The 25,471-nt window shown below is 37.2% G+C and overlaps 1 protein-coding gene and 1 long non-coding RNA gene across 2 annotated transcripts; both read right to left on the reverse strand.

Annotated features, from left to right (window-relative positions):
• Positions 1 to 2,063: 2,063 nt before the first annotated feature.
• On the reverse strand, positions 2,064 to 4,158 carry LOC136696219 (uncharacterized). The gene is made up of 3 exons (XR_010802590.1): positions 4,054 to 4,158; positions 3,416 to 3,508; positions 2,064 to 2,108 (listed from the first exon to the last, which is right to left on the reverse strand). It is a non-coding gene; the product is annotated as an uncharacterized lncRNA (long non-coding RNA).
• An 8,962-nt stretch (positions 4,159 to 13,120) lies between these two features.
• On the reverse strand, positions 13,121 to 13,532 carry LOC136697705 (histone H2B-like). The gene has a single exon (XM_066672928.1). It carries the CDS (start codon positions 13,515 to 13,517, stop codon positions 13,143 to 13,145), a length of 375 nt encoding a protein of 124 aa, XP_066529025.1. The 5' UTR covers positions 13,518 to 13,532; the 3' UTR covers positions 13,121 to 13,142.
• Between the last annotated feature and the right edge of the window lie 11,939 nt (positions 13,533 to 25,471).

Here is a 25,471-nt window from a genome sequence, read left to right on the forward strand (position 1 = left end):
AACAGCCGCGCAGCGAAGCCTCGTTTCACATGGCGCTGTCAAATGTGTGTCGCTCCACCGCTTATTCCAACGAGAGATGGCTCATTTGTCTCGAATATCGGTGGAAAACGGCGACAAACGCTGGCTTGACCATTCGAAAGTCTCCGCGGCAACTTCGACAAGAGCCCGGGCCAAAACGTGGACGAAACGCAAGTGGCCGAGGGCTTCGTTTACTATTTGAAAAATGAGTTCTCGCGGACTGAGTAAAGCACACGTGCGAGTACAGTGTTGGTGGGAGCCAAGTCTGCCTGGGCCTGTGTACAATTTACAGCAAAGCAGTGTAAAAAAAAAAAAAAAAAAATATATATATATATATATAATCATCGTTGTGACCATGGTTACATCTATATGTATTGAATACATGAAAAGCTGTGTTTTTATGAGCGTGTTTTGCTGGTAAAACTCTATCACCACCTGCTGAAGGTCTACACTGTAAAGTGTACCCTACCCTAATAAGTTAAGTTTACTCAAATAATTTGAGGTACTTCGTTGCCTCAAATGAATTAAGTTTTCAAAACTTGGTTATTTCAGTAAGTTGTAATAATGCATTGAGTTCAACTAACACATGTCTTTAAGTTCAATAGACAATCCAAAGTACCTGACACTCAATATGTTGTGTACTTTTAACTTAACTTTTTAAGTTAATATAACTTCTGCACAGCTGATTAAATTAGCTTAGTTAAGTTAACTGCAATGATTATAAAAAGTTATTGTCACTCATCAAGATAAGCACATTGAATTAATTTTATACCCAACATTTTCTAAATTACGGTTTCACTAATATTACAACTGGAATAAATCCAAATAAACATAATTACAAACAATAATTGTATCAAATTATACTTTAATTAAAATGAGTGGCAGTCAAGTGACACAAAAGTTTGAAAAAAAGTGACAAAACTTTGACAATACTTCACAAAGCTCCATGCAGTGCGAATGTACACCTCGGAAACATTTGTTTTACTGCACACTTCATTTAAAACTTCACAGTGAAGAACACTGGAACAAATGAATTTTGGTACAAACAAAACATAACCCACAAGATAATTTGGTACATATTAAAGGCACTGTACCATTTAATTGGCATTCCATCTGTGCATACAATCTTTAAAATAAGACAGTGCTGATACAGAAACACACTTTTTTTTTTTTTTTTTTTTTTTTTTTTTTTAAACCAAGTCTCTCAGACAAAAACTTTCAATATTAAGGAAGTGTTTGCAATGAAATTACAAAGCTTTTTCCATGAATTACTCCCTGTGTTAAACTGTTAAACAATGTAACAAGTAATTACAATGGCTGATAAAGCTTCTTGTTGACTCATAAAGAAATAAAAGCTTTTTGTTTTAGTGCATGAACTAATGCAAACATTCAAGAAGAGAGAGGAAAGAAAACACAAATACACCACCAAGTTGACAATGTTCATTTTGTAACTGCCCAATAAAAACATTGAATCTCAAAATGCCAAGGTGTTAACCTTGAATGGAAATTAGAATAACAAGTTATATTCCAACTGTTGACCATTTCTACTTGTCCTTTCATCCTCAATTACTTACAGTGTGATCTGCTATGTTTAAATGATGCAAAAATAAAAATATTTCTTTTCCATGTTACAGCAGTGATGTATTAGAACATATTTACTATTTTCAAAGATTAGCCGTTTCTTAATACCCAAAATAAAGACAACTCACTAGCTGGATTATCAGTAATGATAAATCTGCTGACCAAAAACTAACCAATCAACTGCTTTAGAGAAGGAGCTGATTTAACAGAGACTGCAATTTTGGTTTTAGTTTATTGTGGCCTAAACCTAATATCACCCGCTGGATGAATTCAAATGTGTAGCTCATACAGTTTGGGTAGTCAAGGTGTAATGCATAAGTGAGCCCAAACAAAAGGCACATAGCTTGTGGGAGGTCATGAAGATTGTCCATCACAACTTTACCCTCAAGGATGATCCCCACAGACAATGGATTCAAGCACAGGGAGTGAGGATGATGCCCTCATTCATCACGCTCTACAATGAGGATCCCAGTAGCAATACTGCTGAACATCTGCTCATCATCAGCATCCTTAAAAACATGTCAAAACATTACACGTCAGTCATTCAAACACACTGCATTATGTTACAAAAACAAATCTGAAAAAGTGGTGTTGTATGGAAAATGCAAATAAAAAGAAAGCTTTCTAAAATTCACTCTTCTATGTCATTGCAAACAGAATGGATATTTTTTCTCCGGCCAACATCCATTCATGACACCCAGGCCTGCAGCATATTCCAAAAAAAGTTGACAGTGCAATTTATAACTTATACCCAAATGTATTGCCTGTTGCTCATAAACTTTATAACTGTGAAATTATAAATGGATCATTGATTATTATTATTAGCATTAAAAATAGTGTTGTTTAACAGTAGGATGCCTGATAAAATATTTTAGATCACAGAATGTTAGTAAACAAAAAAATTACCTTTTAGCACTTCCTTTTAGCAAATACTTTTTGCAATATAGTGTATATAGCTTAACTTACAAAGCATGTCTTGAAGAAATCTTCTGTATTATCTCCAAGTATATAATTGCTTAAACATTCACTATATTTTCAGCTACAAAATAAGAATACACTATATTGCCAAAAGTATTTGCTCACCCATCTACATTCTACACTCATTGCCCATTTTCTCAGTTCCACTTACCATATAGCTGCACGTTGTAGTTTTGCAATTACAGACTGTAGTCCATCTGTTTCTCTACATACTTTGTTAGTCCCCTTTACTCTGTTCTCTAATGGTCCGGACCCCCACAGATCAGGTACTATTAGGGAGGTGGGTCATTCTTAGCACTGCAGTGACACTGCAGTGGTGTGTTAGTGTGTGTTGTGCTGGTGCGAGTGGATCAGACACAGCAGTGCTGCTGGAGTTTTTAAACACCTCAGTGTCACTGCTGGAGTAAAAATAGTCCACCAACCAAAAATGTCCAGTCATCCTGTAGGCAGCATCCTGTGAGCACCGATGAAGGATTAGAGGATGACTAACACAAACTGCGCAACATTAGACGAGCTACTGTCTCTGACTTTACTTCTACAGGGTGGAGCAATAACTCCACTCACACCAGTACAACACACCACCATGTCAGTGTCACTGCAGTGCTGAGAATGACCCACCTCCCTAATAGTACCTGCCCTGTGGGGGTCCTGACCATTAGAGAACAGAGTAAAGGGGACTAACAAAGTATGTAGAGAAACAGATGGACTACAGTCTGTAATTGTAAAACTACAACGTGCAGCTATATGGTAAGTGGAACATAGAAAATGGGCAATGAGTGTAGAGAGTAGATGGGTGAGCAAATACTTTTGGCAATATAGTGTATATAGCTTAACTTACAAAGCATGTCTTGAAGAAATCTTCTGTATTATCTCCAAGGATGACAGGGAGTCCTCTTAATGCTAGGGTTCGCAGGACTGTTGGCTCTGAGATCTTGATGGGAAAATAAAAACAGTAATAAATAGATATCAGTATATATCCCAATTGCTAAATCAGTTGTGAAACACATTTTGCCTTTCATCAATGCTCAGTTTCCTAATGCAGGACCAATACTGGCTTGCTGTTTTTGAATGGAGGAGATTTTTTTTGCACAATTATAAAAAGGAAATCTTCTTTACATTGTTTAAATAATTTAGGGCAAATGGGCAACTAGAAATGCTGCCAAACTACTTGGAAAAATTTTTATATTCATTTTTATTCAAATTATAGACCTTCTTTACCTTCTTCTATAAAGATTCAATTTTAGAAATGCATGTTTTTTCTTTGGTCATCAGCAGTACACATCATACGATAAGGGATTGAACAGTGACAAGTGTTTGACATGCATGCTAGCCAAATGATTAGTCTGTATCTGCACTTACAAAATGCATCTCTTACACAGATAGTAAGTTACTAAGTTATAGACTCCTAATAGTGGCTAATAATCATACAACAAACTATAAAATAGAAAAGTTTACTTAAATAAGAAAAATACATACATGAACATTGGCTTGCTGTAGAAACCTTGACAGAATATGTCCAGTAAGTCCCCTCTTGGTCCTGAAAACCTCAAGGAGTCAACAGTTGTGTTGATCAAGACCTGCATAAAAGTTCTGCTTTAAATCAATCCCAGCAGTTCTGGTGAATTCCATGTAAACCTTATAGAGAGAAGAGGAAAAAAATCAAAAATGTGCTCAAAAGACATCATTCCCTTTAAAATAATATTTGGTCACAAATTCATACCTGATTTTCTTGGAAAAGAGCAGGCCATCGTTCCACTAGTTGGCAAATTGCAGGTTTCTTCTCCACCACTTCTTTTCGGCGAAGGGCAAAAGAGAGATCCATGTTTTGTTTTACAGTCATCACACTTGGAGTTCTTTTCCGCATTTCTTCAACCAAAACACTGCGGGCAGCTTCAAGGCTAGTTTGATCACGACCATCAGGGAAGTCTGGCAAGAAATTTATCTCACATTTTTTTGCCTTTTTTATATTCTTTCTTGACGGTTCTCCATCAGGTAAATTCATTCCACGTTTTCCACCATTGACTGCAACATCATGGCTTCCTGATTTCCGCCGTTTGGTCCTGTAGTTTCCCATCTTAAATTTGAGGCTGTTTTTCCATCCACTCCAACCATTGCGTGAACCTCTCTCTGTGAGACATGGGTGTTTCTTTACAAGTGCAGCAGCAACCTCATCATATTCTGCATCATCTGGATATGCTTTGAATGTGTACATTCTTTCAGCTATTCTCTCCAAGATTCCGTGCTTGAGCTCTTTAGTGACTTTCAGAAGAGTACCATCTTTGAGATGAGACAAGTTTCCCTGTTGAAGCCTATATTCTACATCGACGCTGAAAAGTGGGACATCAAACTCGTCTGGCCATTGACCTATTCTTTGAAGAGATGAAGAATTAGAAAGTATCTCAGTGTCAGCATTGCTGAGTGAATCACTCAGTTGCTCAATGGGTGCACCTATAGGCAGTATCTGTAGTGTAGGGATAACTTTCAGTGTAGGTTTTTCAGGAAGCTCTGATATGTCGGTCAGGTTGCACAACGAGTTATTGAAATCTGGATCCTCAAATTGTAGTGTGAAATTAAAATCAAATACCAGAGTTTCTTGAAGTTGGCATATTAACTCTTCAACTGAGGCTGGTTTTGCAGGCAAAATTACTTTCCTAATGTCAGCTTCTGAGACAATGTCTCTCATGAGCATTCTTGAATTTGTAGCCATCTAGTAGAAAAAAAAACATAAAAGTAATAGTAAATAAAAAGATTACCCTTTCAGCAAAAAATAAATCGCTTTGGTGTCACCATCAGTTTTCCTTTTACTCTGTAAGCTGACAGGGGAAAGACATCATTTAACTCTGATTTCTGAATAACACACAGAGGTGGGAAGCTATCATTGCACACTTCATACGATCAGAAATGTTCACTGTACCATGCCGTCATTGCTTTGCATACAAAAAGGATCTCTGTGTTGATGGCAACAATCTGTGTTACCTGTTTGAATTCAGGGAGCCCTGAGCACGAACCAGCAGAGAGTATCATATCTGCACTGTATTTAATTCCATCAATAGAGACAGAATTTGCAACAAGAACTGAAGAGGTCTGTGAAGCTACTTCATCAAATGAGTTCTGTATATTTTCAGGATATGATGAGACCAACGCAGATCTAACCTTGTCCATCTCAATGCAGGGTCGGAAAAATGAGCTGGAATCCAAATGTAAAGCCAATATTTTTTGGTGTTTGGTGGCCAATGTAAGAGCAACATTTTTGTAATTTTGAGAGACACGAATTATCTTTTTTAATACCTTATGCTTGCCCTCAAAACGCATTGTCCACACATCTGAAAGAGGACCAAACACTCTAATCAGTTCAGGATAATGTTCCACAAAATGGTGTTTAGGTCGCAAGTGAAAATTGGGGAAAGTACTTTGCAGCACCTCTCTGTGCTCAGACAATTTACTTTCCAAAAAATTAACAGAATCCTCAGTGTGCCTTGGTGCCACAGACAGTTCCACAATATTTTTGAGAAGCATTAGAACTTCCCAGGCACTTTCTCCTTCAGGGACACTGTGACCAATGATAAGTGGTAGCAGCCTAAGTAGTGTCCAGTTTTCATGGCCATTTCCACCAATTGTCCCTTTGCTAGAAAATTTCTTAGCAATTTGCTGAGGTTGGTCAGTTTTGTCAGTGAATGAATATGCAAATAACTTGATTGCCTGGTTAAGGAAATCTAAAGTGAAATACTTCTTGGCAATGAAGTCTGAAATGCATAAACAAAGCTCAACAGGAACAATCCCTTCCAAAAGATCATGTAATATGTCAGGAGGGTAGCCATTGATGCAGTGAAAATGTTCCAAATTATCTGTCAATGAGCATCCACCTTTCACACCATAGTGTTGACTCAAAGCAGGGTCTAGCCTCACCATTTCCACATGTTTATTGTGATTTTCTATAGTGCGAGGTTCAAAGTCTCTGGTACTCACCTCTCTGTTCTGGGCTTCACTTCTTGTTGCCATGCAGAACCTGCAGAATTGCTGTACTGTGAAGCTTTCTTGAAATCTTGCAATCTTGCTCCTAAGTTATCAGCTGAAACATATAAAACTGTCCCCCTGACACTTTTCCCCAAATTCTCAATATATACACCATGCTGTTCTAATGAAACCAGGTCTTTGATAAGTGGCTGCAAAACCTTGGCATAACCATGCTCTTTCACTGTAACTGTATTGCACAAGAGAGCGAGCTGAATTGTATGGAGCGTGGACCTGTACTTTGAAGGAAGGTTTGCAATCACCCAGTACACTGCACACATTTTGTGCTTTTTCTTTGAAGTTCCTAGTGGATTTGAAATTTCAAAATCATCAATGTAAAGACCAAGAGCAATTCTGAATTCTTCTGTTTTGAAAAAGTCATTTTCCCTGAAACTAGAACCATCCATGACAGACTGGTATTCATTCAGGGAATTCATTTGAGTTGATAGGACACTATCCAGAACATTTTGCTTGTTTAATAGCTTCTGCAGCATTGACTGTACTGGTACATACACAACAGATTTCCTGCCCTTATCAACCACATATTCCACTGGCATTACTATCGGAAACTCTCTCAAAACATATGATGCTCGTCTTTTCGAGGTAGATAAAGGACCATCTGTGCCACAGAATTTAAAAAGGACATTGCTCTCTGAAACTGTGTTTACTACAGCTTTAATGACTGAATCATTTATAGTGTCATAGTACCTTGTGAGAATACCCTTAATTGAGTCATGTAGTAAGGGCTGTGACAACTGATGTATTTGATTAAGCTGTTGAATTATTTCCTGCACAGATTTCTCTGGTACATGAAGAATGGTTTGCATCTTTAAAAAAAGAGATGCTAAATTATGCTCCAACTGACTTGTTAGATCCCGAAGATCTGTAACTGTGGATTCTTCAGTGTCCTCTAGCTCAAGAGTGTCTACATCTGACATTCCTTCTTGTGCAAGATCATATGCATGATCTTGAGAAATTTCTGAAATTATTTCAGACTTAAACATTCTCCAAGTGTGTGTCCTGGTTGTTTAATTTGATGAGCATTGAATGTTGAATACACAGTAGTTTGGAAACTGCAGTCTGCAAAAGGACACTATACTCTTTGATTAACCCTTAGATGAATACTGCGAAGGTGAGAAAAAAAAATCTGCCATAGTGCAAGGCTCAGTAAATTCACACAGCTGACAACTGAAACTTAACTTAGAACTTTCAGTTTGGTTATCACGAGAGTTTGAGTGGACTCTAGATAAATGAGTCCTAAGGGCATTCACAGATTTAAATGTGCACATGCATTTATCATGAAGGCAGGGGAAGGGGACAGTTCTTGTGTAGCCCCCATGTTTTAAGCGATAATGCCTTAGTAGCTGTGCTCTTTTTTCAGTGCTGAATTGACAGTATTTACATTTCCACAACATCCTTTCTCAGTCTGCAAGACAGACAAACGTGAGCGAACAAGCTGTTCAGTCTGCCTTCCTATAAAGCCACATGGGAATGCCGTACTAATATACAGACTATATGAGTCTGGTTGAAAAAAGCGGTTAAAGCCACCCGAATGTAATTGAAGCATGAATAAAATGGAACGGAGCATCAAACTGTAACTAGCAAACTACAGCTCCAGTTAAGAAAGAACGGCTCAAACAGTTTGCGTTTTTTGCATGAGACGTCTTGTTTGTCGTTAAAGCGGCTAAAAACAATGGCACAAATACATATCTATGGTCAATATCTAGCAGTCCAGGGTTAGCTTGGCTTACTTTGTGCATCGTGAGACCTCAGCTTCGCAGCCCGCCGAAAATTGGGAATGAGCAGCGGTATGATGAATCAGTTGAATCGGACGAAACAGAGCACAGTCTATCAAAAGAGCGAACACGAAAAAACCGACTCAGAAAAACATATCAAATGTCTTCAGGAATCATGAGCGGTGTAGATTTAATTAGCTAGCTACGTGTCAAATTAAACCCTTTTAACCATTTAACCGCAGCACTTTAGCGCTTGTTTAGTTATCGCTAGCTAGGTTAGGCTCCAACAGATAGAACTTATCCGGCTAGCTATCTGTTTTAACTGTTTGTTAACATTTGTTGACAGGCAGTTTTTGAATATGTTTTCAGAAAAAAAAAACTTACATACAACTATACATGGGAATGCTTACTAAATACGAGAAAGGAAGTGAGGAAAATTCACATCTCCATCAGCCAACATGAACAGCTCTGTTGGAATCCGTGCCCGCCATTTGAAATGTTCTGAGACTGGGTGTGTTCACGTGACAGACAAGAAAGCTAAAACTTGGGTTATTGAGTTGTTTTTTCTTGAAACATCAAGTACACATGGTCATTCAAAGAGATAGTACAAACTACTTACCAAGATTAAGTGATGTCTGCTAATTGTAAGAAAATGAGTAATGTCGACTTGATTTTTTTAAATGCATACAGTGTTAGGTTTTACAGTGTAAGTCTAGGGAAGTTAGTTATTGTTCTTCTGTAAACTATACATATCAGAACAACAGGCTTGACCAATTCTTTAATTTTTAAGATTAATCAAATTTAAATACTTCAAACAATTATATATCCACATACACCTGTTAAGGCCTGTCCACACTGATCCGTTTACTTTTAAAAATGAGGTTTTGGTCTGTTACTTTGGCCTCCCATCCACAAGAAAACAACATTTAAGGTCACTGAAAATGGAGGTTTTTCGAAAACGTTGTAAATGCTGTTGTTATGAAAGTAAACAGAGGTTTCAGAAATGCTGACGTCACACATTGTGCCCGTCTGTGTTTGAAACTCTCCCATGGAGACAGACCTGGGACAAATGTTTGGATGAAATGGCTGATGACCATTTGGTTCAACTTGGTGTTTCTGAGCCTAGGATTTGAATATGAGATTCAATATATAAAACCAGCATATAAAAGCAATGGTATGCAAACACACCGCTGATTCTCAAACGTTAGATGTAAATGAAGAAACAGGAGGTGACTATTATCTGGAAGGCTTTGAGACACAGGGTCATTTCAATACAAATGAGGGGGAGATGATCAAAAGGTTATTTGTAACAAAAGACAATTAACTCAATTTGAATTTTAAATTAAATAAATCCCACAACAAAAGCTCCCTCCGTAACCAAAACATCTCATATGTATAGCCCCTGTTTATTATCCAATATCATATTGTCTTATATTAAGTATTCTGACAAAAAAAAAAGATATCATATCTTATTTAAAGCTGCAAAAAAGCAGTCTTTATTATTCATTCTGTGTGGAAAAGAAAAAAAAAGGATTTCAGCAGGGCCCCTTCTGGTCTGCAGAGCTTATAGTCACATCTGAGCATGAGGTAATTCTGCTGATGTCCACATTGTAAAAAAAAATACTTTGTTTATAATTTGGTTAAAAATACAGTACAAACTTTAAAATTTACAGTTTGTAAAATGTTTTCTGATTTAAACTTAAAAAAATAAAAAAATTAAAAAATGAACGTAACATGTGCGTTATTAAACATACATGTGAATCCAAACGGCCTCATATGTGAATTAGCATAATCCTACTGCTAATAAACTAATACATTCAGAAAAAATGTATATGCTGTTGTTACTTATTTTACAATGAATCCCTTTCAAATACATGGAAAAATACCAAAATAACAATATTGTTTTACTGTAAAAGTCACATTATACAACTGTCATTTCACAAAATATTTATGCAAATTTTACTTAATTATTTTTTATTATATATTGTCTTTTACAGTATTAAACATTTACAGTAAAACAAATTTGAATACTCCAGCTAAATTTCTTATTATTGTATGCATTAGGATTTAAAAGCATATAACCTGTTCTATGACTCTATAAACTAATATCAATTTCATTTAAACTGCATTAGCTTCTTATAGTTCTTGACCAGAAATGCTAAAGCATTTATAATTGGAAAAAAAGCAATGCTTAATAAACTGTACAGTAAGAAAAAAAAGTATTCCAATAATATGCATTCCCAAGGATTTATTAAGCTCAAAGTCATTAACAAAACAAACACACACACACACACAAACTAGATTCCAAAAGTTTGGGACACTACGCAAATTGTGAATAAAAACTGAATGCAATGATGTGGAGGTGCCAACATCCATCCATCCATCCATTATCTGTAACCGCTTATCCAATTTAGGGTTGCGGGGGGTCCAGAGCCTACCTGGAATCATTGAGCGCAAGGCGGGAATACACCCTGGAGGGGACGCCAGTCCTTCACAGGGCAACACAGACACATTCACTCACACACTCACACCTACGGACATTTTCGAGTCGCCAATCCACCTGCAACGTGTGTTTTTGGACTGTGGGAGGAAACCGGAGCACCCGGAGGAAACCCACGCGGACACGGGGAGAACACACCAACTCCTCACAGACAGTCACCTGGAGCGGGAATCGAACCCACAACCTCCAGGCCCCTGGAGCTGTGTGACTGCGACACTACCTGCTGCGCCACCGTGCCGCCCCGAGGTGCCAACATGTAATATTTTATTCAGAATATAACACACATTCTCTCGGTTTAAACTTTTGATCAGGTATTTATCATTTTAAGGGAAAAATATGTTGTTTCAAAATTTCATGGTGTCAACAAATCCCCAAAAAGTTGGGACAAGGCCATTTTTTACCACTTTGTGGCATCCCCCCACCTTCTTACCACACTCAGCAGACGTCTGGGGACAGAGGAGACCAGTTTCTCAAGTTTAGAAATAGGAATGTTCTCCTATTCATGTCTAATACAGGCCTCTAACTGTTCAATCGTCTTGGGCCTTCTTTGTCGCACCTTCCTCTTTATGATGTGCCAAATGTTCTCTATAGGTGAAAGATCTGGACTGCAAGCTGCCATTTCAGTACCCGGATCCTTCTCCTACGTAGCCATGATGTTGTGATTGCTGCAGAATGTGGTCTGGCATTATCTTGTTGAAAAATGCAGGATCTTCCCTGAAAGAGATGACGTCTAGATGGGAGCATATGTTGTTCTAGAACCTGAACATAGTTCTCTGCATTAATGGTGCCTTTCCAAACATGCAAGCTGCCCATGCCACAAAGCACTCATATGCAACCCCATACCATCAGTGATGCAGGCTTCTGAACGGAGCGTTGATAACAACTTGGGTTATCCTTGTCCTCTCTGGTCCGTATGACATGGAGTCCCAGTGATCCATAAAGAACTTCAAATCGTGACTCATCTGACCACAGAACAGTCTTCCATTTTGCCACACTCCATTTTAAAAGACCCCTGGCCCAGTGCAAACCTCTTTGCACTGTAGAGTTTCAGCTGGCAAAGGCGGATGGCACGGTGGATTGTGTTCACTGACAATGCTTTCTGGAAGTATTCCTGAGCCCATTCTGTTATTTCCTTGACAGTGGCATTCCTGTTTGAGGTGCAGTGACATTTAAGGGCCCGGAGATCACAAGCATCCAGTAGAGTTTTACGACCTTGACCCTTATGCACAGCAATCGTTCCAGATTCTCTGAATCTTTTGATGATGTTATGCACGGTTGATGATGATAACTTTTATTTGCCATTTTAAGCTGGATAACAACATTCTGGTATTGCTGCACTATCTTTCTGCGCAACAATGGTGGAATTGGTGATCCTCTTACCATCTTGGCTTCAGAGAGACACTGACACTCTGAGAAGCTCTTTTTATACCCAATCATGTTGTCAATTGACCTAATTAGTGTTAATTGGTCTTCCAGCTGTTCGTTATATGCTCCATTTCCTTTTTCCAGACACTTATTGCTATTTGTCCCAACTTTTTGGGGATTTGTTGACACTGAAATATTGAACCGTCATATTTTTCCTTTAAAATGTTACATTTACTCAGATTAAACTTTTGATCTATGTTCTATTACAAATAAAACATTGACATTAGCCATCTCCACATCATTGCATTCAGTTTTTATTCACAATTTGTTTAGTGTCCCAACTTTTTGGGAATCCGGTTTGTAGGATGCTTTTGGCTGGTGGATTATGTTAACAGCACTGCTTTTTCTGATCCACATTAAGACACCACCACACTGTACTGCTATGATCCACCTGCTCTGTTGTGGTCTTGAGCATTGAATAACAGGGTGAACGGAAGCATTAACATTGCGTCCTTGTTTTCCACTTTACATCGTTGTTCTTTTTGTCATGACGTTACATATTTTCACTGTTAATTTCACAGACTTTTTTTACAGGTGCTCTTAATTTATTTAAAATGTTATTGACATACAATCTGATTCAGGATAATTCTCTATCACTGTGTCAAATTTCATTTCAGTCTGTCAATCCTGGATTAAGACGTTCTTTGCAGAAGAAAATACCACCAAAATGTAATACCCACTCCTGAAGGGATTAATCATGTGAAATTTTGCAACATATGCAGGAATATAGCTGTAAATGTGGGATTTGTTAGGAAACTATTGTTCTAAGGTCCACTTTTTAAAACTAAAAAGCATTAAATACTTAAAAATTAACGGAAAACTATTTGAACTTTACATGAAAACGTGGGTGGCTCTTAAAAGAGCCGTTGGGTTTGGACGTGTCTGATCACCGCTTACTTGGAGCTGGTGTACTTGGTGACGGCCTTGGTGCCCTCGGACACGGCGTGCTTGGCCAGTTCACCGGGCAGAAGCAGGCGCACGGCGGTCTGGATCTCCCTAGAGGTGATAGTGGAGCGCTTGTTGTAGTGAGCCAAACGGGAAGCCTCGCCGCCGATGCGCTCGAAAATATCGTTGACGAACGAGTTCATGATCCCCATAGCCTTGGAAGAGATACCAGTATCGGGGTGGACCTGCTTCAGCACCTTGTACACGTAGATAGCATAGCTCTCCTTCCTGGAGCGCTTACGCTTCTTACCGCCTTTTCCTGCCGTCTTGGTCACGGCTTTCTTTGACCCTTTCTTCGGGGCTGACTTTGCTGGCTCAGGCATTGTAGACGTTCTTTCGAGTGCTATTCAAAAACGACTGTGGGGGCTTGTCCCTGCTCGCGGCTTATATAGACTGTTATATGCAGATGAGTCTTTTCTCCGCCTACTCAAATGTTGTCCAACGCCCATTGATCAGCGTTCGGCCGCTTGAACTCCTCCCTCCAGACCCTCTTTTCATTGACGTTATGCTCTGCCCGAGACCTGAGCTGTCTTTGTTCTTTGTCCCGCGCATTTCGCACCTATAAAGTTCACATATGTAATATTTTACGATACGGGCTATTTATGGGCTCTAAGTATGAATTGTTTGTTGATTTTGGAGTTCTTTTCTTAGGTAATTATATTGTTTGTATTCCTGAGCATCTCACATATGAGGCCGTTTGGATTCACATGTATGTTTAATAACGCACACGTTATGTTCAGTATGTGGAGTGATAATCATCATGCTTTAATATATTTAAGTATGCTCAAAATGGTACTGGTTTATCAGAACTTTGTTTCAGACACTTTTTCCTTATGTGCTCAATACCAAGATATTTTTGTCAATAAATTAATAAAATTCATTGTTTAAGACAAAACTCATGGGCCAGGAGCACTTTTGTTGGACATGGAGATAATCAGGTTCGGAATTTGTTAAGTGTAGTAGTGCCTGTAGTGTGACAAATTTGATTGAATATATCATTTTACCATTTAAAATGGCATTTTACCATCGGTTCTACTTCACTACACCGATGGTGTAGTTTTAGACACAGCTTTTCACTTGTTTAACACCAGACAAAATATCTCCAAGTTTTTTTTTTTGTTTTTTTTTTTGTAGTAATAATAAACTAAAATGAACAGCTTTTGCTTAAAAAAAAACCTTGTGGAAACGCTATTTTGTTGAACTTGTGGGTGGCTCTTAAAAGAGCCTTTGGATATAAGCTTTGGTCAAGTTGAGCGTTTAACCTCCAAAACCGTACAGAGTGCGTCCCTGGCGTTTCAGGGCGTACACCACATCCATAGCGGTGACAGTCTTTCTCTTGGTGTGTTCAGTGTAAGTGACGGCGTCCCTGATCACGTTCTCCAGAAACACTTTCAGCACACCACGGGTCTCTTCGTAGATCAGACCAGAAATACGTTTGACACCACCACGACGAGCGAGACGACGGATAGCAGGCTTAGTAATACCCTGGATGTTATCACGGAGCACTTTGCGATGACGCTTAGCGCCTCCTTTTCCAAGACCTTTACCACCCTTTCTTTTTTTTTTTTTTTTTTTTTTTTTTTATAATAAACTTTATTAATTAATACAAATATATGTACAGTCCTTCCAAAATTCCAGCTTACATAAATTATATACTCATACATCCAAACATTTAATTACACATACAAACGAGCACAGTCTCATATATTTAGAGTGTCCCAAATAATAGAGTCTTTAAAAAGTATATTGAGAGTCTTTTGTTTTTTTAATTCAGTCCTAATACTCTTCACAACCGCATCACTAGAGACAAAAGACTGTTCTATTGTCATTTTACATCGTATTTTCCACAACTTAGACTTTACCAAACATATAATATACCACATAAAATTACATTTATATTCATCAATATTACAATCAAAAATGCCATAATATATACTTTTAATATTTACATCAAAATTTAAATCTATGTCCTTTACTTTTTCCCACACTTCTTTAGACCTATAGCATTCTAATAAAAAATGATCCAGAGATTCTTCCTCTTGACATAATGGCATTGGACACTTTATAGTTTTAATAAAACAACTCCATTTTACTAAAAGTCTGACTGGTAACCTCCTTACTGCTATTAACCAGGTTGTATCTCTAATAGTCTCAGATATATTTTTGTTAAGAATATTTTTTAGACATATTTTATTTTCCTCTTTATTTAGTTCTCTAAATTCAAAATTCTGTCCATAAATTTTATCACTCACTATTTTATATATGCTTTTATTTGAAGAATTTATCCAATCAATGTTCAAATCATTATATTTATGTATAAAATCTGAAAAGATTAATTTATAATATGGAATAGACCCTCTAGCTTTACCTTTTTTAGATTTCCAATTTGTCAAATCTCCTATCCACTCTACTTGTCGTTGAATTCCATTTTGAATAATTTTGCAAAAGGAAATTTTTGTTTTAATAGAGAAATCAATAGCACCTAAGCCTCCTAAATCACGTCTTTTATAAATCAGTTGTCTTTTAGTAACTTCTCTAGTTGTATTCCATATAAAGTTAACACATATTTTATTAATTTTTTTAACCATATATCAGGTGAAGGGAAAATACATGCTAAGAACAGAATCTTTGATAGAATAAATGTTTTAGTAATATCTATTCTAGTCTTATAATTTAGTTTTTTATCTTTCCATTTCTCGACTTCTTCTTGAACTTTTTCTGTTTTCTGAGACCAATTTGCATCTACACAACCTGTGTTATCTATATAAATTCCTAAAATATTTATTTTGTTTAATTCAGGAATGTTGATTTTGAATTTATTATTTGGATCTCCTATCCAGACACTTTCTGATTTATTTACATTTAATTGTGCCCCCGAAACTTGTTCATAAATTTTAAAATGATCGTAAATAATGTCTAACTCTGATTGAGATTTAATAAAAACTGTTATATCATCAGCATATTCAGTAATTATATTTTATCTCCTAATTTAACACCCTGAAGCCTCTGGTCTGTTTGAATTTTCATTATTAATGGACTTATAGCCAAAACATAAAGTGCTGCACTAAGTGGACAACCTTGTTTAACACCTCTATATATTTTAAACTGTTCGGTTAAATGTCCATTTACATTAATCTGTATTTTATACTCAACATATAGACACATAATCATTCTAATAAAAGTTAATGGAAATTTATACATTTTTAACACTTCCCATAAATATTCTCTAGAGATAAGAGTCAAAAGCTTTCTTTTGATCTAAAGCGACTATGTAGAAGGATTCATTGGTTTTAGTACAAACTAACTCTCTTAAAATACCTAAATTATCCCACATCAATCTTCCTTTAATAGCACAGGTCTGTTCTTTGGTGATAATTCCATCAAGAACATCCTGCAACCTATTCATAATGATTCTTGCATAAATTTTATAATCAATATTCATTAAAGTGAGATGTCTCCAATTATTGATATCATTTTTATCACCTTTTTTATATAATAGTGACATCACACCTTCATAAAAGGTGTCGTACATAAATCCTTGTTCCACACCTTCGTTAAATACTCTAGTTAATAATTGGGAAATACCATACATACATTTGTTGTAAAATTCAGCAGGTAACCCATCTTTTCCAGGAGACTTTTTTAAATTTAATTGTTTTATTGCTGTGATGACTTCACTTTCTATTATTCTGTCGGCTAAAAATTCATATTCATTATTATATTCAAAATTTAAGTATTTTCTAAAATGTTTATTATCTGTTTTAATTTCTTTATACATCTCTTGACATAATATTTGAATAGATTTTCTAATCTCGTAAAGGCTGATTAACAATTTTACCTTTTTCTGAATAGATTGATCCAATATATGAGCTTTGTTTCCTTTTTGTGTATACAGACATAATTTTAGCTTTTTTATGAATTTCCTCCATATTAGCACCTGCAAGAGTTTGTAGATTTGGATATAGATCATCATTCATTGAATCTATTTGTTCCCTCAATTTTGACATAATAATTTCATCTTCATCACTTCTCTTTGTGCACTTTAATTTAATATATTGCATCATTGTTAAATTATATTTTTCATTTTTTTCCTTATTGTACGTCCGACATTTTCCTTTAAAAAAATCTTCCCACAGCTCTTGATCATTTTTAGTAAAAAAATGTAAAGATTTTATTCTATCAATCTCTCCTTTTAAATCTAATAATACTGCAGGAATTTCTAAAATTTGTGTATTTAATTTCCAATAATTCTTTTTAGTTTCACCCTTTACATTTAAATTACAGATTACAGCTAAATGATCAGAATCAATAATCGTTTTAGTTTTATAAGAAGAAACTTCTAACACTTCATTTATATAAATTCTATCAATTCTGGTCTTACAAATAGTATTAAATCTGGTAAAATCTATTTTATTAGGGTATAGTATTCTAAAAACATCAGAAAAACCTTGTTCTAACATCATTCTTTTTAAAAAGGGACCTTCTCTCCGTATAACTGCTGGATTTGTTGTTATTCTATCTATATCATCTGTTATTGTATTAAAATCACCACAAACAATTGTCAAAAAACCTGTACATAATAACACTTTCAATTTCTTAAAAAGCTGGATTTTTTTTCACTGTACTTTGTGCTGCCCTGTGAAGGACTGGCGTCCCCTCCATGGTGTATTCCCGCCTAGCGCCCGATGATTCCAGGTAGGCTCTGGACCCCCCGCGACCCTAAATTGGATAAGCGGTTACAGATAATGGATGGATGGATGGATGTACTTTGTGCTGTATAAACATTAATAATTCTCATTTTTCTACCACTGTGGAAGCAATCCATGTACATTAGTCTTCCAGGAATAATTTCTCTACTTCTTATAATCTGGAAATAATTATTATAAAATAGAAAACCAATACCATCTGCTTTGCAATCACCAACAGAAAAATAGGAGGGTCCTTTAATCCATAGTTTTCCTGTTTCATTAATATCATCTAATGTAGCTAATCTTGTTTCTTGAATACAAACTAAATCTAAATATTCTTTACTTAAAGATTCTAATTTTCTCTCCTTGTTTAATTTAGACTGAATCCCTCGTACATTACAAGTGGCTATTCTAATACCCACAGTAGACATATTTTATTATGAATTTTGATTTCTTTTCTTTTTTAGAACACTTTTTTTGTTTGCATTACCTACTTTTCTTGGTGACAATTTGCGTTTTTTCTGTTGTAATATATTTTCCTTATCTGTGTCCTGTCCTTGATTGCAGATTGAAGATTTTCCAAAATCAGTTGTCGGCAACGGTGTAGAAGCATGATCAATAGGAATGTTTCGTCTTGAAGATGAAGTTGCCTTCACGTTCTCAGAAGAGAAGTCTCCACTCGAGTCTTTATCTGATCTGGAAAAGTCCTCATCAGAACTTTCAGACGAAGAGCTGCTGCTACTGCTGTTACTACTGTCATCATTTGAAGATCCACTGTTGCTTTTTCCAACTTGCGGAGGTTAACACGTGAGGAGCGGATAGAAATTCTGTTGATGTCTGGTGAACGCAGTAACCGGGTCATTGCAGCAGATTTCAGTGCAAGACATCCTACTAGACCATCCATCTCCCATGCTAGGGTTAGCAAACTGCTTGCCAAGTTTCGTGAAACTGGTTCAGGGTTGGATTTGCCAAAATGTTGATGCATAAAAACTGTCACTAATGAAGAAACATCAGTGGCTCTCCTAGCTTAATTCAGCAATAGCTCACAGAGCCGCATTTGCCGCATGTCACTGGAGAGTGGCATCAGGCATACATTTTATTAATCTATTTGAAAAAGTATTAAATTAATGTATGGATTTATTTTTAATTCAATTTAAATAAATTATATACACATACACCTAAGGCATTTTGTGGGGTAGAAAACACAACTTATATAATCGCAGTGCTGTGAAGCTTCTCAGAGTAATCCAATGTGACATCCACATAAAAAACAATGCGATCATGCAAAATCTATGTATTATGTGGCTCTCATAAAATATACTAATCATATTCACTATGATCATAATATGAAGATATTGCTCAGGACAAGAGTGACGGTGTTTACTTCCAGTTTCGTTTTGACTAAAATGACGATAACCCACGCTGTCTCCTGGCGGAAAAATTAATCTCCAGACATCCAAAACATATTCCTATTATTGATTTATAGTTTTCCCAAGTTTTTGTAGGTTTTACCTAAAATAATATTGCATTAGATCACCAAATATAAACTAAAAAGCTTAAATAACTCATCATTGTGTGTATTCTGAATAAACAAGTATTATTCTGTCATATTTTTAAAATATAATAATAATAATAATTGTTATTATGATAAACAGCTGAGAAAACTGCCAAAGTACCAAAACTATTTTTATTTGTTGGGATATTGTCCACATTTTCCCTGAACTAAATTCCTGAAAGTCTGGGCCTGCTGTGACTGTCAGAGCTTTATCAGTCATACATCTCAGAGGTTAGAATATCAAGAAAAATAAGTCTGTCTGATGCTACAAATTAATTTTGTCACAGTAATATGCCATGTAATAACTTATCATCAAAAATGCATATGTTTTCAACTAACAGACACCTCACATTAACAATCTGTCAAAGATATCTGAAGTGATTTCAAGGCTGTACTTTGAGAAATATGCAAAAAATAAATAAATAAATAAATAAATAAATAAATAAGCAGGCGCTTGGTAAAATTTTGGTCAAAACATGACCAATTTATAGAGAATATGAATTATCGGTCAGCATGTAAACCTCACATGATTACATATTTGAGTTGCCCAGGGCCTTTAGAAAATAAAACAACATATTGAACAAATAATGATGCAGATGAAACAGCAGAAGAGGGAGAAGAGAATGCTGGCAATGAAGGCGTCTCAACCTTCGTCTAACTTCTCAGCTACTATGTAAAGACGAGAGGAATCTTCCTCCATGAGCAAAAAAATAAAGTGTTTCAACATTTGCAGCAATGTGCTAAAGTCCTGGAAGAGCAAATAAGAGAGCTGGAAGAAAGAAGCAGGAAAAAGAAAGCAGCAAGACCTCCTCCCACTGCACCACCTAAGGAAAGCCCAGAGGGACCGAGCACCTTGCTTCAAATGCTGAGTATCCAGGTGACGGGACCTAATGGGGCATATTATGTTTTCAGATGTGAAGATGTATGTGAAGATCTCCCTCTGATTTCTACGTATTATGTGATTTCAGAGGGAGGACCAAAGTTTGTGACTGGGTGGAAACCTTCTGTGAATGAACTGACAAAAGTATGTGCACACAAGATGAAACTGAAATGGACTAAAGTACAAAGGGATCTTCCTTTTCCCGAAGACGTACAGTAAAGGGGGGGGGGGGCACCCTGGATCACCCTACCAAGTCGCAGTGACTGCCCTCTATACAAGGATCGAAGCAGCGTTTTTTTAGTCAGACTGAATCTGGACAAACTGTCTCAGTGCAAGCAGAAAGAAGGACAGACTGTCACTGATTATCTACATGAACTGGAACAAATCCACGAAGCTCATTCCGGACTTCAGAAACCCGCTGACTATCCTGGAAACAACATGAGCCAGTGGGAAAGTCACATAAAAGAATGCTTCCTAATTGGTTTGAAATCTGACATTCAGACAAAGGTGAGAGATGATTGTGTGGAAGTGGACACAGGAAGGCTACAGACCGTCCTGGCATTTGCATGTCGAAAAAAACTGAATGAGAAAGTGAAGAAAGGACAACAGAAGAGAGAAAAGGAGAAGCACCAACTGCAGTGTGCTATTCTGGACGTGGCAAAAGCTGGTTTCAGAGGAGACAGAGGAAGAGGACGAGGATGAGGAAGAGGTAGAGGACGCGGAATAGGTGGCACTGGCTTCAGAGACTTCCCTCAATAAAAGTGTTACAATTGTAACGAAATGGGACACATTGTTATTTATTGTCCTGAGAACCAGTCGGCAAGAGATACGCGTTTTGAGGGAGAGGAGGCATGAATCATACAGGGATCAGAACACACCACACACACATCTGGATACTGGTAAGATTGTTTTAAATTATTAAATGCTTCTAACCAAACCCTCTGCATTGCCGACAATTGAATTACAAATTGCGGGCCAAATTTTAACTTTTTTAGTTGACACTAAGGCTACAATTTCAGTTTTAAAAACAGGGGCCTTACACCCAGAACTACGTTTATCAGGGAGGAAAAACATCTATTTTGAGGCCGGGTGGGGTTCTTTTAATTAAATCTTACACTGACGAGCCTTGGTGTCACCATGCGGGAAGTGACACAACCCTAAAACATGCTTTCCTTCTATCATCAAATTGCCCTGTGAATCTTTTAGCTCGGGACCTAATGTGTAAATTAGGAATGAAAGTGTCATGCACGAAAGAGGGTATTGAGATAAGCATGTTAAATTAGCCACAAATTCCATCCAATCCTACAAGCGTGTGGATGGGATGGCATTTAGAAAAATCAAACATATGGTTACCCTATTTAAATAATTTACGGGCAAAATTTAATTATGCTAATGTCAAAACCACAGGGGATTTGCATTGCACTGCTAGTGTGGAAACCTGGCCTATTGATATGGAACAAATGTGTGTGTTCCAAGGTAAAGACAATGTGTTAGTCTCTGCAACCACCCTATTTGCTGGAGAGCGCAGTAAGTTTAGCCTCAGGTCAGAGTCAATGGTTTCGTGAGGAGGTACCTCACATTTCCTTAGCAAAGGGAAAAAAGTAAACAATGGAAAGACATTTCAAATTTCATTTTAACTCCTTTAACTATCACTGATTGGCAGCCTAATATTCAAAGACGTCCAAAACATATAGAACAACAGTAAATGTGTCATTCTAAGCCCAAGCTGAAGTGCCAGTAATGAAGCCATTGAACCTTGGCTGTGGTCCAAAGGCAAATATGATGTTGGTCTTATGAAAGGAGCTCCAGAATTAATAATCACTCCAAAAAGTGATTACAGGCCGTTCACAACTCAATATCCTCGGAAAAAGGAGGCCATCGATGGAATAACCCCTGTTTTCAACAGTTTGTTGGAAAGAGGGATTGTTATAGAATGTCCGGACTCATCATGTAGATCTCCAATTTGGCCTGTAAAAAAAATCCACAGCTCCAGGAAAACCGGAGCAGTGGTGCTTTGTTCAAGACTTGCAAGCAGTAAACAAGGCTATTCATGCTCAAGCACCAAAGGTTCCAAACCCGCACACTATTCTGAGTCAGGTGCCAGACAATTCACAGTGGTTCTCAGTTATAGATTTGGCAAATGCTTTTTTCAGTATGAAAGTGCACTCTCAATTTTGGTTTGCTTTCTCTTTTCAAGGGAAATCATATACATTCACATGTGTCCCACAGGGATACAATGAGTCATCACCTTTTTTTTCAATACAGCCCTGAGGGATAACTGAGCTAAGTTCTCTTCCCCAGGTACTAGTACACTTCTACAGTTCTACAGTACACTGATCTTTTGATATGTTCTCCTGATCAGGACACCTGTATAACTGACACTGTCTCTCTGCTTAATTTCCTGACACAGAATGGCCACAGAGTGGACAGGGACAAGATGCAGCTTGTGCAATCAACAGTCACATATCTGGGACATGATCTGTCAGCAAAGGGAAAGTCACTGTGTGCAAAAAGAGTTTCTGCAATCGCACACATACCAAAACCAACTACAAAAAAACAACTTCTCTCTTTTCTAGGTATGACCGGATACTGCCGAAGGTGGATTCCAAATTATGCACAGACCTCTGTTCCACTACATGACATGGCACATGAAAATAATCTAACAGCCTCGTCCAAAGTAACCTGGGCCACTGAAGGGGAGGAGGACGTATACGTAAATCTAAAAATAGCCTTTCAGAATGCAACAGTTTTAGCTCTGCCTGATACAGAAAAAACATTTCGAGCAATTTGTAGGTGAAAAAACAAGGCTACATGACTTCTGTTCTCTTGCAAGAACACGGTAACTAACTTTAACCAGTGGCCTATTTCAGTGGGCGGCTAGACACCATAGCTCAGGGCTATCCCTACTGCTTAAGAGCAGTAGCAGCAGCAGAGAAGGCTTTCATAGCTTCTAGAGAGATAGTGGGGTATGCAAACATCACCCTACACGTTCCACATGCAGTGTCCATGATCTTGCTGGAAAAACAGACATCACATCTTAGTGCAGCCAGGTGGCTTAAATATCACACATTATTAACAGAAATGCCAAATGTTACAGTAAAAAGGTGTACAGTGTTGAACCCAGCTACTCTCCTTCCCACAGAACAGGAAGGGGAGCCCCATGACTGTCTGCACACTGGACCTTGTCTGCTCTCCACGACCTGACCTGAAAGATGTTCCCCACTTCTCACCAAGATGCACTAACATTAGCAAAAATACTGTTGAGGGGAAATTGTCCCTAGGTTTGGTATTCCTATGAAAATCTCATCTGACAATGGGCCATCATTTGTTAGCAAAATTGTAACACACACCAGCGAAGTAATTGACATGCCACTATACAACCACTGTGCCTATCACCCTATGAGTGCAGGGGCGGTAGAATCAAAGTATGTCAAGAAACAGAGCTCAATTGGGTGGAAGCCCAAATACAGGATGTGCTGCCAAAAGAGAAACACTGGCCTTGGAAGACGATCACAAGCAAATATATTGTGCAACATTGTGTTCTGTTTTGTCTGATGTGCACAGGAGGGTGAAAGAATCTCTACCGAACCCAGCAGTTACAGGACACACGGTGAAACCTGGAGATTGGATCCTGACTAAAGTCTACAGGAGGGCAAACTGGAAAGCGGATCGCTGGCAAGGACCGTTCCAGGTGCTCCTGACTACTCACACCGCAGTGAAGATTGCTGAGAGGGACACGTGAGTCCACATCTCACACTGCCCCAGTGCCAGAATAGACACAACAAATTCACCATGGCAGGAAAATTACACATCTTGTTCAACCTTTGCAACCTTTGTTCATCTTCGCCTGCATCATCCTGACAGCGTCCATCTGGATGACAGTGGAAAATAGGCAGGGAAGCAAAACCTGAGACTACAGAAAGGTTCATAGACTACAGTAAAAATGTTTACTGGCAATATGCAAACTTCACAGTGAAGACAACTGTTAATGACCATGACACATGCATTGTATGTTCACTAATGCCACATTCCAGTACTGATCCTTTTAAATTTTCCGTTTCTGAAAATCATTCAGATGAAGTGAATAAAACTTGGATGGGTTTAGACACAACTAGTTATAATCTTACCAGCAAATTCATGCAGGAACATTTTAATCCCCATTCTTCATTCTCAATCCATCTTGTTAACTTTACAAAAAGGTTCCTATATGAGACAGAATTTTTTAAAACCACCTCCTATATCAAAATTGAACAAACAAATGACTATGTTTAAATTTGATGACTATTACAAAATTGTACTATTTGTACTAGAGAATTTATGAATTTGTTGCAGAAAGTCTAACATGTAACAGTGGATATTCAATTCTTGTAATTTTTTTTTCCATATCCTGTAAACGTTTCATATATTATTATTTTTTCCTCTTTTAACCTCTATGTGTAGTAATATAAGTTTCCTTTTCAGTATGCAGATCCTGGAATTTCTGTATGTTCTTAGTGTCCTTAGAGACAAGGGGAGGATTGTAATGGAATTTTTTTATATGTCTCTGTTAAAGACCCTGTCTGCTTGTTTTGTCTGTATATTCATTTCTAACCATCAACAGAACTCAGAAACTAAGTGTATGTCAGGTCAGTTCGATGTCAGTGCTTTATCAGAACAAAACATTTTGTCCTTCATCTTGTATATCAAACTGGGATGTCTCTAAGGAAACTAAGCTTGCAGAAATTTAGAGTGATTATCTTTTGCTTATGACGTATAAACTACCTATATAAACTCTCTGTGAAAAAACTTCTTTGTCCTCATTCACATAGTGCTCTGTTGTATTGTGTGTTGACCACCTTAAGGTAAATAAACTACTTCCTGATTGCAAATGCTCTGTTATATTTCAATTCTTAATACTTGTATTTATTTTCTCCACCACAATAGTCACTATAGCTTTTTTTTTTGGGTTAAAAAAGGTTAACTTTTATCTGGGCATGAGGTAATTCTGCAGATACCACCTATGCCCATATTGGGTGAAATTCCAAAGAACCTGAACTTTAACAATTGTCAAAACAATGTTGGACTTTCAGCACTGTCAGGGTTTCATAATCTGCTGAAAAAAAAAAAAAAAAAAAAAAAAAAAAACTACAACTCAAATGTTTTTCTGAAATGTTA

Source organism: Hoplias malabaricus, chromosome 5 (genome assembly GCF_029633855.1).
Source record: "Hoplias malabaricus isolate fHopMal1 chromosome 5, fHopMal1.hap1, whole genome shotgun sequence".
NCBI lineage: Eukaryota > Metazoa > Chordata > Actinopteri > Characiformes > Erythrinidae > Hoplias > Hoplias malabaricus.